Genomic DNA, 18,608 nt, shown 5'->3' with positions numbered 1-18,608 from the left:
ATGGCAGCTCATCCTATCCCCTCAGTACAGGCAGATGAGCCAGTGAGGCTTTTTTCTTCTGGTGCACTCTGGTCCTCTTCCACAGGGGAAGACAACAGTGAGGCCAGGGAATTAAAGACCCTTTTCTGATGAGATTAAGGAAATGCCTTCAAAGTGAGATAATCTGCAGCCGAACTGAGTAGCAAAATGACAGTGAAAAAGTCTGATGGCTCCTTTTAATCCATTGTGCAGCAGAGAAATTGGGCAGGATTTAACTTGGCAGCTTGCTGGCAGATGGTATTTGAGGGCTAGTCATTCTCTCCAGGGCTGGAGCTACAGCTACAGACCACTCTGAGTCCTGTGGCATTAGCAGGAATTGCCAAATGGAAAGCAGGACAACAGGTAACACACCAGGGGGGAAATCTGGTGATTAGAAGGATCCAAACTAGACCCCTTAGATCCTGGTTTTCCCTCCATATAGTTGGCCAAACTAAATTCCCAGATCCAAATGTGTTTTGTCCTCTAAGAAGGCTTGCGTGTGGTACTAAAATGGGTAGTTTCATCCTACCTCTGGTTTCCTCCTGCAGTTGGGGAAAGCCCAGATTGCTCACTTTGGAAATCAAACTACTGGAGGTGTGAACCTCAGCCCCTCACCCCAGTCCAAGTGAGAGAAGTTTGCACGGACAAACTTTGCTTAGTATCATCTTTATGGGTTGAGAAATCAAATTAGCTGCCTTTTAGCTGTGATGGGTCCAGCCCAGAGCTCCAGTCCCTAAACTCTACCAGCAGCAGCAGGATTCAAAACGTGAATTTAGAAGCAGGTCCCTATTTTGCTTCCTTCTGAAGGTCCAGACTCATAGTCAGATGCAGTCCTGAGCACTGGAAACCCTGGCTTGATTTCCGTAGCATGAGTCCATTCCTGGTTTTGTTTGAAAGCAACACGAGAGACGCGCTGGAAATATTCGTGCCATCTGGGCCCCTTTTCTGAATCCCTGACAAGCTGTGCTGAACCATTCAGAGTCAAACCTAGAAACCCCATTGTACCTGCCAGAACTTCCCTGTGGGCTGTAGGTGATGCTTCGGAGCTGCAGGAAACAGGAACGGATTCAAGAAATGTAGACAGCGGAGAAGCAGCAGCTGTGCAGGGCGTGGAGTTCATCGATCATTGCACGTCCATCCAGGCAGTTGTGCAGACTGGCGCTCCTCGGCAGGAACAAAACGTGGAGTGCTTTCTTGGCTTTCTTTTTGTAATGCTCTCTCTGGAGAACATCATGCCCCAGGAGCTGAAAGTGTAACAGAATTCGAAGGCTACTGACAAGTGTTTCCTGAGTATCGGTCTGTGCACATGCTCCTTTTGCCTAATTGCCCTATGGGAGGTAGGGGGGAGTGGAGAAAGGGAGGGGGGATTCATTTGTGAACCTTCTGTTCCCAGGGGCATTACACAGGAGTGATGACTTCATCCAGTAGAGCAGGGAGGGTCTCTCTAATGCAATGCATTTAAAATAAAGCACTTCGCACACAACTTCTCTGCTAGGGAAGTGCTGTGGGGTTACTAGGGGTCAGGCTTACAGGTGGGGAGGAGGCAGTTATTCAACACCAGATCTCAATACACAGAATCATAGAAAATGAAGGTTGGAAGGGACCTCAGGAGGTCACATCTAGTCCAACCCCCAGCTCAAAGCAGGACCAGCCCCAACTAGATCATCCCAGCCAAGGCTTTGTCTAGCTGTGTCTTAAAAACCTCCAAGGATGGAGACTCCACAACCTCTCTGGGTAACCTGGTCCAGTGCTTCACTACTCTCCTAGTAAAGAGTTTTTTTCTAATTTCTAACCTAAACCTCTCTTGCTGCAACTTGAGCCCATTGCTCCTTGTTCTGTCATCTGTCCTCACTGAGAATAGCCCAGCTCCATCTTTTGAACCCCCCTGCAGGGAGCTGAAGGCTGCTATTAAATCCCCTCTCAATCTTCTCTTCTCCAGACTAAATAAGCCCAGCCTCTCCTCACAAGTCATGTCCCCCAGCCCCACAACCATTTTTGTTGCCCTTCACTGGACTCTCTCCAATTTGTCCACATCCTTTCTGTAGCGGAGGGGGAAATGACACAGAATTGCCCACTGCCTTAGCTTCTTATGCAGGTCGCCTTGTGATAAACAGTGGAACACCTATACTGGAGCTGAGGATGGGTCATTCTCCCCATCCTGCACTGTTATAGGGAGCCACACAATGTTACCTCCATGCTGAGCTAGAGAGAAACCCTGGATCTGGCAGCCCCAGCCCAGTGCTCACTCTGGGCAGACATGAGTTCCATTTTGAAGGCCACTGGTACCAGTAAGCTGGTGCCTGTGTATGCTTTGTGTGAAGCGACCAGCCTGTCTTCCTGGGCATCCGGGAAGTGCTGATAGCAGGTTGTGCTGAGAGTATTGTGGCTGTATTGGATGTAGATTTAAGTGAGGTAGGGAATAGGATATGGCCTACAGTGCATTAGATGCTTTATGATTTTGGTGCAGGAAACAGTCCAAGAATAGACCTTGGGCCTGGGTGTCGAGAGAGGGGTTTGTTCTGAGCTGTCACTGATTGCCATCCCCTGCTCTAACCAGCTCTGTTCCTCAGTTTCCCTACTTGTAAAGCAGAAAAGGTGATGCTTATCCACTTTTGTGCAAAGCTCTGATATCTGCAGATGAAGTGCAGTTAGAGGAGGCGGCTACTCCTGCATGTCTTTGCATATGCCGTGCTTAGGCTTGGATGCAAGAGAAAAATAGGATGGCATCATACCATAAGAGCCTCCAAACACTGCAGCAATGCTGTTGGACACTGAGCTACAGCCAGCTGTGGAGCCTGTCTGATTTATTCCCCACCCTTCTGCAAAGCTTTGGGCACCCATGATTGCACTTCACACTGGAAAGATAAGCAGCAATATCATTTATCCCCCTCCTGGTACCTTCCCCAGCAATATAGTGCGAGGTGGGCTGTGGCAGGAGGAGAGGGAATCCAATCTTGAAATAATATGCTATGGGCCTCCCCTGGGGGTGGCTTTCATGATGGTGCTGCACTTATTGAATTACCCTTGGACAGCTTGGTGAGGCATAGAAAGTGGCCCATTAAGTACCCCATTTGCTTGCAGGAGCTGCTGTTTCAATTTAGGGTTCCCCCCACCCTCAAAAACATAGAAAACAGAAAAAACATTCTCACGGGCGGGGGGAGAAATCGGGCATGAACCCCAGTTGTTTTTCTTTTTGTTGTTATTCCAGTGCCTTTTCCCCATCCCTCTTCCCCTCCTCTCTCCAGGGGCATCTGTCACCTTTTGTGAGGAGTCCCAGGGTGGCTATCATTTCAAGCTGCCTTTGTTATTGTAACCATTGCCCTCCCTGCTACCCACCCCACCTCTCTGACAAGCTCCATTTGCTGTTTCACATCTTCCCTGAAAACAAGCCTGACTTAAACAGAAAGGATCCCAATAAAATGCAAGCACAGGGGGCAGGGAAGAGTCTGGATGCTTGTGGTTGGGAGCAAACCTTTTCAAACTCTCCAATATGGTAAGAAAAGAGAAGAGGAGAGCTTTGACAAGGGGCTGATGGGCTGCTCTGCATTTGCTGTGTGCACATGGGTGTGCAAGGGGAAAGTATGACATTTAAATGAGGGCAGAGGCTGGGGACACAGTGTGATACTGCCCTAGCAGCTCTCTTGGGGCAGACTGGAGTTCAGATTTGTTTTAAGCCACAAGTAAAATGAATTTGTGCATTTTTTTCTTAAGCATAATAAGTAATAAGCATAATTACCAGTCATAAGGAATTTTTGGCCCTGTCCCTAGTGCCCTTTGTTGGAGGGCCTCAAAGCATGCTGCAGCCTGGCAACCATCCTGCATAGAAGGGAAGACTTATTGCCATTCTCCATTTTACTGATGGGAAAACTGAGGCCCGGAGCGATTAAATGACTTGCCTGAATTTACAGTGCAAGTCTACACCATAGAGCCAGGCCTCTTGTCTGCTTGTCTGGTATGTTAACCATGAGCTTGTCCTTGCTGTCCCCTCCTGTCCCCGCTTTCTAAGAAACTAAGAGTTACCCAGGTAGGATGAGAAAATAGGAAGTATATAGACATTGCCTTATAGCCTCTTAATTCACCTCCTGGCTGAAGGGCTGTGTGGGGAGCACATGCTGTCCGTCGCGTGGGTGAGGGCAGGCATCCACATCAGGGCAGTGCTGTCTGCTTGATTAAGTAGGGACAGTAACTAATAAACCAGTTGGCCATATGGCACTTTTAGCACGCCAGCATGCCAGGGCCCGGGCTGAGCATGCTAGCCTCCATGGGCCAATGGGTGGCTCCTCTTTCCTGGGGAGGGGTCCCATGATTTGGGGCAGGGGGAACGTGGCTCCTTCCAGAAGCATGCCAAGTCCTTTGAAGCCTGGCTCCACTGAGGTCAAGGGACATAGGCTCCCCCTGTCAACTTTGCTCTGTCTTTGTTGGCTTCCCCCATCCCACAGTGACAGCTGTATGATAATTAGCCCTTGCTCTAAGCTGATTGACTGTGAATGGGAAGCACGAGGAGGGGCCAGGCAGGTGGTCCCTAGAGTCCAGCATGCTTCCCCCCGCCCAGTGTCCCTGCTTTGACAGGAGCCAACGGCAGCGCTTGCAGCCACCCAAAAAAGGAGGAGGAGGGGAGAGGAGAAGGGAAGGGAAAAAAAAAGAATCCCTCCTTCCTTGCCTGCCAACCGCAGAGGCTGCTTTAGAGAGTGATCTAAGGAGACGCACACAGCAGCTCCCCACTCCTTTGGCTGGAGCATCAGAGCATCCCCCTCGCAGCTGGCGACATGAAGATTTTCGGCAGGCTCGAGTACCTCCTGGTAAGGAGCTTGGTCTGGAGGGGCATTTGGCTGAGGGAGAGAGTGTGCGGGAGCTTTGGAGAAGTTAGCGGTGTTAGCAGGACTGGTTCTCCCTGTGTGCTGGTGGGGGAGGCGAGTTAGTACTTTGGAGAATTGAATGCGTTTGGCACCCTGTGCACAATTTGAAGGTCTCTGAGCATCTTTCTCCCAGCCAGTTGGAGAGTGGGGGCACCATGCCTCTGCAGGCAGGAATAGAAACAAAAGGGCTGTCAATCGGACTCTTCCAGGTCTGTCTGTGGATGCTGTATAGGAATGTGTTTGGCTGGGTTTGCCTGCAGAACCTGTCTGTGCTCACGGGGTCATGATGTCTGCAGTGTGTCTGCACAAAGAGGGGTTACAGAGACACAGGGATCATCACCTTTAGAAAGTGCTTTATTATTCATGTGTGTCTGGAGTGTGTATGTCCTTGTGCTCCTTTGTGAAAGGTGTCTGTGTGCATACATGCAGAATATGCAGAGCTATGTGATTTTACACGTAAAATGGGCATTTACAGCTACAGAATGCTCACACCTCATCCCGCAGTGACATGCAGAATCATGCATACTGCATTTAGTTGCACATGCCGTATATTATATACGGACACATGTCTGTGCAATGCAGCATGCATGACATAACTGTTACTTAGGAGAATCACTGAATGCTTTGCAAATAAAGAGGGTACTTTTGGGTAAAACTACTTTCTCACCTCTGAGGCAATGCACCGCAGGTGCTTTCTAGTTCCTATTGCTCAAATCATCATTAGTAAGGAGATTCACTAATAAAGAGAACTTACACAAGCCCATTGGGGCGTATTTCCATCTCTGCAATAAAAAGCATGAAATGGTGAATATGATGATTAATTCTGAGCTCTTATACAGCACTTTTCATCCTAACAAAGGAGGTCCGTATTGTCATTAGAATTCATGCAATGACAGGGGGGTGGGGGCATTGCTATAACATTGCGTGCTATTTTAGAGAAGGTCCCATCCTACAGCTCTCCTCTCCTCCAGCTACTGCCCCTACCAGGACAGGGTGAGACCTTTTCTAGGGAACTATCAGTGAGTCTCTTACTTCACCAGCATGGAGTTGCCAGAGGTTCACAGCCTGGGCTCTTCCTTTGAAGAAGACTTGCCTGAAAGAGGCAAAGGGGATGTCTCTGCTCTTCATTTTACATCTGTTCACTTTAACTGGAGGTTTATTGAATTGGACTGGTCTCCTCTGCATGCATGGTTGGTGCCGCATAAGCAATTGAATGAACTTGTCTGCCACATCCAATGCAAAGCCCCTGCTGTGGATGCCTCCTGGATAGGGACAAGTGGATGCTTAAAGGGGCAGCCCTTGGAGGAACCTTTTCATTTCTTTTTCCCAGTGTCCTTTGCAAGTGACCATGCCCTTGCTGGTTTTTCTGCCTTTTCATTCGCCAGTTTAAAACTATCCTTATTGAGGCCTTTTTTCCATGTCCCTCTGGATAGGACTCTTGGAATTCGTTACCTCATTGTTGTTGCTTCAGCAGTATTCAATGAACTGCCATGGAAACCATTGTGATGTCATTTATTAAAAGCTATCAGTTCCCAGCCTCGAGAGTGTAAATTCAAAGCAATGGGGCTGGAAGGGGCAAGGGCCATGAGGTAGGCCCAGCGTGATTTATTGAAACTATGTGCAAGCAAAGAGAACAGAAGATGCCAGATCTGCTTTCTTATTTTCGAGTGTGGCTGGTTTCTTTTCCTGTTGCGCGCTCCAAACGGTTGCCCTGGCAGCTACTTCGCCATTGCATAGACAATTGCAGCCAGATACTATTTGGAATGTGATACCCCGTCCACCGCCCGCAACCTCCCAGGCTGTTTCCCTGACTTAATGGTGATAGAAGATAAAATGGTGATACACCGTCAAGAAGCAGAGATGAGCATGGTGCAAACCGTGCCGGCGGAGCAATCAGTTTAAATTGTACTAAAAACTAGAGCAAGCTTGCCCAGTCCTCTCACACAGCAATGATGTTCAGGGGCTGACAAAAGACAGTCCATTAAAACCAAAGCTGATTCTCCTTCTAGGGCATGTGCAGTTAGGTAGGAGATGACACAATAGCAGGAGACCCCTGTAGATCCTGTAATGTGAGCCTTTTGCCTTGCTCATTCATCCCCTTTAAACTCTCAGGAAGGTCACTCTATGGGAACGGCTTGGTGGGGTTACCTGTTCTTTCCCCCTCAGTGAGTCCCACAGATGGGCTGCTTGGTTTGCAAAGAAAAAGACTGATTTTTTTCCTCACTGTACTTGAAGTAGAAATCTCCAGCTGGGTTTGTTGTATCCCCTCTGCTGAAGGGTTGGCTGAAGGGACTCCAGTCAGGGCTCTTTGACTTGTCCCCACAAGGCCAGCAGCAATAAATGCCTCTTTCAGTGAATGGTATCCAGGTTGTAGCCATATTGGTCTAGAGGAAAAGGCAATCAGGGCTCACAGTAGAGATGATATCTATTATTAGCGATTAAAGATATTTTTTGCAAAAATCTTATTGGTTTAAGAATAGATATCATCTCTACTACAAGTCCTGACTGTCTTTCACTGAATAGCACACATGAGGGTTAGACATAGAGAGCACATCTACATGAGATGTTTACTGTGGAGTGGACTAATTAGCTGTAGTAAATGTCTCAGCGCGTCTACACGCGCAGTGCTATTAGGCTGGAGTAAACTAATAAACTCCGCAGCAGGATAGTATGTGTAAATACAAGTACTATTCTACTGTGGAGTTTTTTACTCCACAGCAGCTCATGTGTAGATGTTGCCTTGGCTGGCTGGGGCACAAGGGTGCTTCAGTGCGGGGGCTGCCTGCCGGCTAGCCCCACACTGGAGCCCCCCCGTGGCCCAGCCAGCCCCTCTGCAGCATGTTGAGCCAGGTTGGAGCAGCCCCAGGCTTGGCAGGATGATCCCCGGGCCCCTTGCCAGCCAGGGCTGCTCCAACAACATGCTGCAGTCCCGACCACATGCGTGAACACAGTATGTGGGAGCAATAAACTCCTGTGTAATAAATGCTGAGTCTTACAAGGAAAGGCTGAGGGGCATGGGACTCTTCAGCCTGGAGAAACGAAGGCTCATGGGGGACTTGGTGTCAGCCTATAAGTATGTAAGGGGTGTGCACTGGGAACTGGGAGAACATCTGTTCATCAGGGCACCCCAAGGGAAGACAAGGTGTAATGGTCACAAACTCCAGGAAGACCGTTTTAGGCTGGACATAAGAAAAAACGTATTTACCGTCTGAGTCCCCAGAGTCTGGAATAGACTCCCCCAGAAGTGATGCAAGCACCTACTCTGGACACCTTTAAGATACCCTTGGAGGTTTATCTTGCTAGGATCATTTGACCCCAGCAGCCTTTCATCAGCTTGACCCGATGATCTTGCGAGGTCCCTTCCAGTCCTAATATCTATGAATCCTATTAATTTTGCATGTGTACACATGCCCAGAGAAGGGCAAGTATGTCGGGTATAGTTTGCAGACCAACAATATATAGCTAGGGCTGCCCCATGGTGTTATTCAAACCCAACTCCTCAGGGGCTTGAAAAAACTTTCCCTGCTGACTGCTGGGAAGACCCTGAGGATCAGCATTTGGGAATGCAACTTGGCCAGTTAGGCAGCTATTCTAGCAGCAATTCTTCCGTGTGAACCCTGGTTCTCTGTCCCCTCTGCTTTCAGTGGCCGACATGCCGGGGTGAGGTAAAGCCATGAATGCACTGGAATCGGTTTTTAAAGCCTGTGCACAGAGCATCCCAGCTGATTTTCACTGTCAGATTTTTTTATATTGATTAACTTTAATTAATAATATGATTAGATTTTTAATAAAAGAGGAGTAAGGAGCTGAGAAGATGCTAGGGGCTTAGATCCAGCAGGGTTGCCCAGATGTTATGCTACCAAGTCTTGAACTGAAAGGGTTAAACCTCTCCTAAAGACAAAGGATTATTTTGCCTCTGTGTGTCTCTCCTAATGGACCTGACTTCCATTTTCTTCCGGCAGATAGCAATCAGTCCTCTCTGATGCCATCTGTGACTGGAAGGGGTGTTTAACGCACCACGCAATCGAATTGTGCCTGGGTTACCTTCAGGTTATCCAAGCCGTTTCCAAAATGTCTCTGTTTTTCTCTGCCTTGTTGAGAAAGGGGAAATGATTCTTGGTTGTTTTTTTTTTTCTTCTTTTTTGTGGGTAGGGAGGGGAATTCTGGATTTTCCCTTTTATCCCACTACAGTATGGTATATAGCAATGTGCTTCCTTCTCAAAAACCAGAGTGGCTAAATGAAACATAGTCAGTGATACCTGTGGGATATGCACAAGGGTATGCTATCAGAGACAGCGTGGACAGGTGTTATCCCTCACATCTCTTCCTCTACTTAGATGTAGTTTGCAAATTCAGCTTATTGCTCCAGGGCCCATATGCTGCCTTCCGCTGCCCTTGTGTATCTTGTCTGATGTCAGTGGAGCTTCCTGGGAATTTCACTGCTGCAACTTTGCAAAGAGTTTGTCCCACAGACTGTTCCTGATAAAGAAAAGGGGTTCGAAGAGAAAAAGGACTGTTGAACTAGTGCAGCCAGATGTCTTTCTCCTTAGCCATGTGCAGCTCTCAGTTTCCTATTAGTAGTGTACACACTGTGTGTGTGTGTGTGTGTGTGTGTGTGTGTGTGTGTGTAACTCTCTAGACTGGTACAAGTCAGAGCTCTTTGGAAGGCAAGGAAGCTCTCTACATGCTGTTGATCATTTTGTGCCCGAATGCATGCTGTCGCCAATTTTTTTTCTGGACAGTTTTGTGGAACGAAGTGCCGCACGATTCTGGCTTGAGCTAATTAAAATGGCACGAAGTGCCATTCGTATAAACAAACGCAGGGCTCAATTCACACCTGGGCTGATCCCAATTGACTTTTTTGTTGATTTACCCCTACGATGCATATGGCCCATCTGTTCTTGCCTTCATCAGCCAGGTTCTTTCCTTTCCCTTAACACATGGTGTTTATCTGGGGGCAGCTGAAGAAGTCCTGCTAACATACAGGGTCCCCGGTTATAGCTCTTCTCGAAAGGGAAGCACTGCAGGGTGACTGCTTAAAGAGCATTTGCCGTCCATTGGGAAGCTCCTCTGGTTGGGTGCTTGTGGTCGGATCCTGATCCCATTCACACCAGCCTCGAGCTGGAGCGATTCCACCACCACCACTGGAGTCAGCTGGGGATTTGTGCTGCTTCAAGCAAGATCCCTCCTGCCTTTGTTTGCGATACGACGGAAAAGCAGCCACAAAGGAGACCGCATGGGATTTACCTCCTTTAATGGCAAGTAAATTTGAGGTTGAGTGGCCCTCTCTAATTGGAGCCTTACAGCATAGCTTCCCCTGGCTAATTGGGCGTCCTGCTGCCTTTTCAAGGAATGACTCAGGCTTGTCCCATTATATCTCCTCCTTCTCTATCAGTATTATTCTTATTATGACACCTCCCTGGCAAGCTGGCATCACCAAACATAGAAATAACTCATCCTAATGAGACTGAAGTGCATGTTGCCTAGCAACCCAGCCTCACTGGGGTCTTTATATGCTGAGCTGGGAAAGGCACTTAAGCTAATGGTGCCACTTCTCACCATAGTGTGGTTGGTCCTGTGAATCAAGCAATGCAAGGAGAAATATTTGTGCGCAGGGGAAGCACCTGGAATTGGAGTACTTGATTATTGCAAAAGCCTTTTGCAGAAAGAGAGGTCTGCTTAGTGCTCCAGGGCGGTGGGGGAAGTCATTCAGAGTCCATGACCCGGTTTCCCATGGGCAGGAGACACGGTCCTCTCCAGGGAGCAGACCTTCCCATGTGTTCGTGTAGTCTTCTCCCTTCCTGGCTGTTCCCATTTGGGAGGACTGGTGTAACAGTGTCAAGCACAAAAAGCCAGCTCAGGTTGTTCGAGTAGCATGGCATAATGTGACACGGGGTAGAGAGAGATGTGATTGAGAAGCCTCTGTTTGCCTGGGAAATTAGAAATAGCATGGAGTGCTAAGGAATGAGAGAGTTACTATTTCCTTTATTCCTCTTTTTGCTGTGATTGGAGCCATAGGCGCTGGCAGGGCACACCATCACCAGATATACAGGGTACCTTCACTGAGCAGCACCCTGCTATCAGTTCCCTTCCAGCTGAAGATTGCATTTAGAGCTTGGAAATTTTCAGCCATTAAGAAATACCAACCCACCCAGCCTCTTTCCTTAACTGCTGGCATAACCACAGCCTTCCCTGGAGGAGGAGCAGTAGTTAACCACATTTATGTTGCTTCCTCTGAACAATAGAAACAGCTAAGGCTATTGGAGTGAAAATTGGTAATGGCTCCCAGTGATGGTTGCAATCTGCTAAAGTGAGGGACTGCTGGAGTGGAGCGTCCTGTGAGGCATGGATTCTGCTGGGAGGGTTTTCAGGAGCATTGTGTGCAATACACCTGCCCAAGGACAGTGCTTTGTGGAGAATCCTTGTATAAAAATGCTGATGACTGTCTTCAGAAGAGGGTGCAGTTGTGCCGAAGCCTGGCCGGTCGGAGTCTAACCCCAGAAAAAAAAAATCATTTGGAGCTGCAACAAACTGACTGAGTCCAGTGCCCCACTGACAATTAGGGTGGCCAGGCAGTTGAAGGAAATAAGGCAAGCACAAATTATGGAAGGGGACATCCATCACCATGACTGCAAAGGACACTTGGATCGTATAAATATGCCTACTTCTCTTCTGTCCTGCCTGACCTCAGCTATTCCACCGCTTGGCTTTCACACGGCTGGCCCCGTGCGCTGCACTCCTGCCCACGGAAGAGCACTTCTTGTTGCCCCAGTCCTATAACCCTCTGCAATTCCAGCCAGGGCTCCTCAAGCCTGATGTGTATTGCTATTCCAGTCCTGGAATCGCCCAACGCTTTCCCACTACATCTCACTTCCGACTTGAAGTGCTCTGTTTTTCAACCTCTGCACCTCAGACTTCTGGACCAGAGCAAAATGCCATTGTGATGATCATTGCTTAGTACCCAAATGGGAGTACTTTCACGATGCAAACTAGATGGCTTTGACGACAAAGGCACAGACCAGCAAATCCATTTTTTCTAGTAACTTAGTCAGGGTTTGGAACTTAGGTCTCCAGGGGGAACCCAAGTTAAACCATGTTAAACCACCAAGTCAACTACAGGACCTTTTTCTATATTTTCCCTTGGGAAATATCCCATATTTCCTCCCAATCCTAACCCCAATGTGCTGCTGTGGCATCCAAATTTCCCGTGTAGGTGGGAATTTTGATCATCCTCATCACCGGAGCTTCTTGTGGCATGGAGTGGTACCACTGTTGCACATGTTTTCTCAATCTGTTTAAATCTGCAGGACTTCTCCTATGATGACTCCAAGGTGGAATTCAACATTGATGCCCCCAATGGAGTGGTGATGGAAGGCTACCTCTTCAAGAGAGCAAGCAATGCTTTCAAAACGTGGAACCGGTGAGTAATCAAGCATGATTCATTTGGTGGCTGGATGAGGGTTTTGGTTTTGGCTCAGGACTGGAAGGGCATCTAGCAGTGCCCGGCACTGATTTGGTACATCTCTCATGAAATCTGCCTTTGTTGAGATGACTTCAGCAGCTCCAGGCCGATGAGCTTTTCAGTACAGGGATTTCCTACTGCTAAGCTGTGCTATTGCTTCACTTTGTGTGTGCTGAACTTGTGGGATTTTGTGATATAATGGTGGGGGGATGGGACGGGTCCTGCAATGCTGGCCTGTTTGGGATAGAAATGACTAAACCCATTAAAAAGAGCTAAATGTTTTATGTTTTGTAGGCTGTGAAAATAATTTGAAGGATAAACTGGCTTTTCCTGGCTTCTTAATGCTAAAAGGGTTCCCACTGAAAGTCAGGAAATCTTTCTTTTAGTATCACTTCTCTATTTTCCCACTTTCCTCCAGTCCAGTGAAGTGTTACCGCTGGAAGTGGCACATAGGACTACTTGCTTTCATTGGGACTAGCCTGTTTCTTTTTTTTTTTTTTTTTTTTTTTACTGAGAACTGGTATACTCCTAATGGGCTGGGCTTGAGAAACAAAAACCTGCCTGAGGTTCACTGTACCTTTGCGAAAGTCAGAAAGCATGACAGTGAGCACCTTCCTTGATGGGCCAGCTACCAGGCTCCATGCTTGGAAGGCCGGACACAAAGCAGCTGGAGTCAGGCCCCAGGAAAGCTGTACAGTTGTAACCATCAAGAGGAACATCTAACACAGCAGGACAAGCATGGCTTTTGAGAGCTGCTCATATCAGACAGCCTTGCTTTGCAAGGCGATGAGAGGTGGGAGCCTGGAAATGTCAGCTGTGCAGCAAGGAGCGGAGATCTGCTCCCTCCAGGCGCTGACCCTTCTGCTAGTCCCTTATTAATATTTCAGATGATGGTTCATTTGAAATGCTAGCTTCCCTCCTGCAGTAGAGCTCCCAGGGACCTTGGAGAAGTGCAGGCCAGAGCGGGATTTCAGGTTCTTTCCTCGATTGATGTCAGTAAGCCTGACATCCCTTGGGCAAGGCACGGAGCCTCACTTGAACTGCTGCAAGTGAAGGTGGGGTTCAAGCTATCAGATTCTATTTCTAGCATGTGAAATCAGTGCCTCTTTGACCCCCAACTCTTGACATGGCAGTGTAATGGCAGGCTCCCGAGAGCGCGGGTTTCTGAGCATGATCAGGGGATATTCTGCAGTGAGGCAGAGATGTGTTGCTGCCCTGTTGGAGCAAACCAGAACATGCTGAACAGTCCTTGGCACATGCATACACAGCCCACCCTTTCTCAGCCAGGAGGCGGCAAGTTGATGTCGTGCCTAGAGAGAGAAACGTTGTTCAGAGTCATTCCTTCCCTCTCCAGATCCTTACCCCAGACTCACGCCGAGCCTGTCTTACAGAGTCCAGGATGGTTTGGTCCAATGTTTCTGCACCAAGGCTTTTCCATTTCCATGACATTCAAGTGCATTGTGTGCACCTCAGGGGCTCCTGAGGGACCTAAAGCCGAAGTGACATATTCCTGTGAGAACAGCTGCTCCCCGGAGATACTCAGCCCAGCACTGCAGAGGTTTGCATATGGTGCTCGCGAGCCCATGAGCTATAACTCATCTGAGCCGCACCTCAGAATGATTCGTGGGTCAGCCCTCAGCATTTCTGATGTAAAGCTGGAGAAGGTACCCTAGACTTATCCCAAAGGCACCTTCTTCTGCAGGGAGCCAGGCTTTTGAATCTTTCTAATATACCTGACAAATCTGGGGCGAAAGTGGGATGCTTCAGCTATTCATAGCAATCTGTATCCCGCACATTCAAATTCAAGCTATTCACAGCCATCTGCATTCTCCCTACACAGTCCAGCTATTCATAGTCTTCCATACCTCCACATCGCAGCTATTCACAGCCACAGCCCCCCTTCATCCCACCTACTTAGAGCCCTCCACATCCCCCCCTCCCACCCCATACATAGAGAGATGTGACCATGATTTCAGGAGCCCTGGGAAAAAAGCCCCTGTGAGAAACTGCAGATGCTTCCTCAGCCTGGCAAAGGGTGTTTGTGCCCGAAAGCTTGCAAAGAAGAATGTTTTCCAACTATTTGAGTTGGTCTAATAAAAGATATCAGATTTACCCAAAGCACTTTGTCTGCTGATGTCCTTAGACCAACACGGCTACAGCCTCTTCCTCTGTGAGAAACATATGCACCTGTACAAACCAAAGCCTAAGAGTTCAGGATAAGAACCAGCACTGTATGCCAGTGCATGCCCTAAAGCTGTTGCCCCAGCCAGGAAATGCAAATGGAAAGAGACTCGGGACTGCAAGAAGTGGCATCCAGGCTCACAGTTTCAGAAAGCAGACTTCTGCTTGGCTTCCTGTGACAGAAAAGATCCTGGAGGATACACCACTGCCACTGTCAGGGGGGATGGCTGTCACAACAGGGAGTGCAAAGAGCTGCAGATCCAAGCATATTCACAAGCTGATCAAAAGGGGCTACTGAGCAAGCGAAAAGGCCTCTCGTTACCTCCATTCCTCTGATTCCTGGCAGACAGATCATCTTTTATTAATGTCACCTTTTATGTCTCTCTTATGTCTCTGCAAAGATAGAAATAGAAGTGTCGCTCATTTTGTTTTCCCAGGAAAATGAATTCTTTTGCATGTTGAGGGCAAGGTGCAAGTCTAAATACTGTTCAAATTCAAGGCTTTCTGACTCTTTTCCTCACCCAGCTGCATGCCCATCCTTCATGGAACGTAGCCTTTCAGCTCCCTGCTTCCCAGAGAGATGACTTTATAGGGAGATCACAGGAATGGAGTGAGACCATCTGCATTATATTCCTTACTTTGACATAGACTCAGACAAATCGGTTAGCTTCTGTGCGTGCCTTCATTTTTCCAGCGTAAGATGCTCAGAAATTCTGTGGCGGTGTGTGCTATTAGGGATGATAGGTGGGTGGATGGGTGGACTTCCATAACATGCTGATAAAATCCAGAAACATTTGCCCTGCCAAATCAAAGCTGTACCCTTGACTCAGTGGCATTTCTCTGGTGGTCCCTCCCTCTGTTATACAATGGATTTTGAAATTTTCATGGGCTTTTCAGGGAATATCCTGGATAACAATGATCAGAACTCTGTTGATTTTGGTGAAAGACAACTCCACTCCCCCAAAAAAGCCTAATTTCCTCTAATCTAAATGGTATCTAGGCTCTGGGGCAGTGACTTCACAGATATCATCATGTGGGATACATAACTGAGGCAGTGACATCAGGGACAGAGCTACCCCGGAGATGGGGTAAGGCTGTGACTTTAGGGTTAGGGTTAAAGCCAGGGATCGGAACGCACATTCGGTGAGTCTGATTTGGGTGGAAATCAGACTTCTGGAAGTTTGTAGCAGATCATCCCTCACTCCTGTTTCAGCCAGTTCCCTGCGCCTAACGCAGCCATATACCACCTTAACATGATGCTTGCAGCCCCCTCCCTGGCTGTAATGTGGGCAGGGGGCCTACCTGGGTGGATATATTATATCCACAATATATATATATATCTCCACAATATATATATATATTGTGCAAACAATAAAGTATATGATTCTCTAACACTACCTCTTTCTCTCAAGCTGTCTTTCCTTTCTAGAAATGTATCCACAGACATATCTAGGACATGTGTCCCCATAGCATCTCAGTGCTAAATGCTGTCATTCGCTCATCTTGCAAAGCACTTGTTTGTTTTCAGAAGGATGGTGCTATAAAAATGCAAGGCTTCGTTACCCGGGTCATATCTTCCATGCTTCTTGGAACGAATGGCATTATTTTGCAAAAGCAGAGATGCCCTGTCCTTCAGGGGAAAGGTGGCTGCATCTCACCTTTTCACATTGTTACTAATCACTTGCTCTGATGCCTCTTCTTTCCTCCCTGTCTCTCCTCAGGAGGTGGTTCTCCATACAGAACAGCCAGCTGGTATACCAGAAGAAGCTAAAGGTCAGTGAGCTTGCCCCAGGTGACATGAGCAGATTAGTCATCTCATCTGATGCCCTGCTGTTTGGGGACGAGCAGGGGGCGGAGGATGAATTTGAGGCTCTGACAGCAAGCGTGGTCTGAAATTTCCACTCCGATATTTCTCTGCTCAGAACCCAAGCTGTTCCGAGAACCACATGGCAGGGATCAGTGGCTAAATCACTTTGGCATTGCTGTCTAACAGAGGAAATGAGTGGCCATGTTCCCAGGACCCCTGTTTCTTAAAAGTTCAGCTGATTGCTCTTTCTATTGGTTTCCCCCTGCACCTCTCTTTTTCACTCCTGGCATTGGAGATGCCATGAGAATACCTGTTCTTAGAGCATTTCCAGGATGGTCCGAAGACAAATGCAGCAGGGACTTGTGCTGCTGTGAAGTCTGGCATCCTGGTGTTGGAGAAAGTGCCAAGCTGCCTGCAGTCCGCAGACAGGTGCCCATTCTCTTTCTTTTTAGGATGTCCTCACGGTAGTGGTGGAAGACCTGCGTCTCTGTACTGTCAAGCCCTGTGAAGATATAGAAAGGAGGTTTTGCTTTGAGGTCGTCTCCCCTACCAAGTAAGTTTGGGGGCTTTCCCTGGCCATAGAACAAAGTAGTGTGATTAGGTGGGGAATTGTAGGGCAACCAGCAGCGAACTCCGGCCTGACTTACAACTCATTGGGAGAGAGCAGGCTTCCTTGTGCTCCGAGTTGCTATTCTGCAAGGAAGAGGGATTGCCTGGAGAACCTAGAAGCAGCAACATTAGATGCAGGCCCCAGTCAGAGAGTTTGAATCTGCTTTTCTAAACCCAAGCCTGCACCTGAAAGGCTGAAAAGTTTGAAGTGGGCAAAGGGGTTGCAATCCAGGGCTTGTGAAATGCATAACTACATCTGGGCTTGGGCTCCAGACACCCCTAACTCCAAGAGGGTTAAACACCTGGTGCTCTGGCTCTATACTCATCACAATAGGAATGAAGGGGTAATGCCATCCCTGCCTCCCTTGCATGGATCCGGCTAGTGAGGAGGAGCGGACACAACGCAGTGTGAAAGGGACTGTCTCCTGAGATGCACCAGATTTTTGCTGGGAGAGACTGAGAGGTGCTTCTCGCCAAGTGGGGCAGGTGGAAAGGAGGGAGGCAGAGGAGTGCAAATGTCACCAGCTGTCACGCAGCGGTGTTTGGAGACAGCCCGTCAGACAGAGATGCTGAATAATGCCTGAAGGGAATTTATAATGGACTCTGCCAAGTGTCTGCTCTCTCTCTCAGGGTGCTGCATTACCAGCATTTCTCCCTGAGTTGCATGAAAGCATCAGGGCAGATGAAGGGGGAAGTTGAGGAAAAGGTGCTGGGGGGAGGAAGGTGTGTGTTTGGCTTGTGTGTGCGGGTCAGAAAGCTTCTGCGAGCATGGGAGGGAAAAGGGAGACATGATGTGAAGGAAGCGAGCATGTTTGTGCCCGTGTGATGGGGAGGTGGGGGGGTGAGAGTGGGTGTGGGAGGGAAATAGGTTTCCCTTTGGTATTTTAGAGACATCAGATGAAGTCTTTCCTAGCCCCAGGGAGGTTCCAGCGGGGAGCTGTGGTTTCATGGCTTATACTGGCCCTACAGCAGGATGTGAGCAGTGACCCGTGGTCCAGGGCTGTGAGGGGCGCTCCAGCATCTCTCCTACCTGCTGCGGCCGAGAGGGGAGCTAGCTGGGGCATCTTATAGGAAACCCCAAAGAAGCAGAATGAGAGCAGCCATATGGGCAATGATGTTGGGATGGATGGTGTCTGGGAGACGAAAATAATCTCGGAGAGAGGTGAACTGCCGCAGGCTGCTTGCTGTCTCTGTTGGGTCTGCCCGAGGGAGTTGGGCACAGAGAAAAGTGCTGAGCTTGTCTAGCTGGCTGTAAATAAAATTCAGGTGCCCAATGCAGCTGCGGCTCCCTTCCCATGGCCTTTTACCAACCCGTTGTTCTGCGGCCTCTTCCCTGACAGAAGCTGCATGCTGCAAGCCGACTCGGAGAAGCTGCGCCAGGCCTGGATCCAGGCAGTTCAGGCGAGCATTGCCTCCGCGTACCGGGAGAGCCCTGACAGCTACTACATCGAAGTGAGTCAGACGGCGGGCACTGAGGCTAGTCATGCAGCTCACAATGGCTAGCGGGCATGGGCACCGTGGGCAGGGCCAGGTGCTGCTGAGCACACAGGGCAGACCAAATCAAAGCCAAGTGTAAAGAGCAGTCCTGAAGCCTTTGCCTTCCTCACATCCTCCTCCTGGGACTCATTGCCCTGCAGGATGTTCTCCCTTAAGGAGCACTGTGGCCTTTTGAAGG

The 18,608-nt window shown here is 48.6% G+C and overlaps 1 protein-coding gene across 1 annotated transcript in view; it reads left to right on the top strand.

Moving 5' to 3' along the window:
• Positions 1-18,608, top strand: part of ACAP3 (ArfGAP with coiled-coil, ankyrin repeat and PH domains 3) — a 98,944-nt gene that overhangs the window by 55,716 nt on the left and 24,620 nt on the right. The window contains exons 12-15 of the mRNA XM_014517551.2: positions 12,182-12,294; positions 16,239-16,290; positions 16,777-16,877; positions 18,274-18,385. Of these exons, the coding sequence (XP_014373037.1) occupies positions 12,182-12,294; positions 16,239-16,290; positions 16,777-16,877; positions 18,274-18,385 (378 nt within the window). The remainder of the gene's footprint in view (positions 1-12,181; positions 12,295-16,238; positions 16,291-16,776; positions 16,878-18,273; positions 18,386-18,608) is intronic.

Source organism: Alligator sinensis, unplaced genomic scaffold, assembly GCF_000455745.1.
Source record: "Alligator sinensis unplaced genomic scaffold, ASM45574v1 scaffold569_1, whole genome shotgun sequence".
In the NCBI taxonomy this organism is placed as follows: Eukaryota; Metazoa; Chordata; order Crocodylia; family Alligatoridae; genus Alligator; species Alligator sinensis.
The sequence above is the reverse complement of the archived record's forward strand: the minus strand, read 5'-3'. Positions and strand labels throughout refer to the sequence as shown.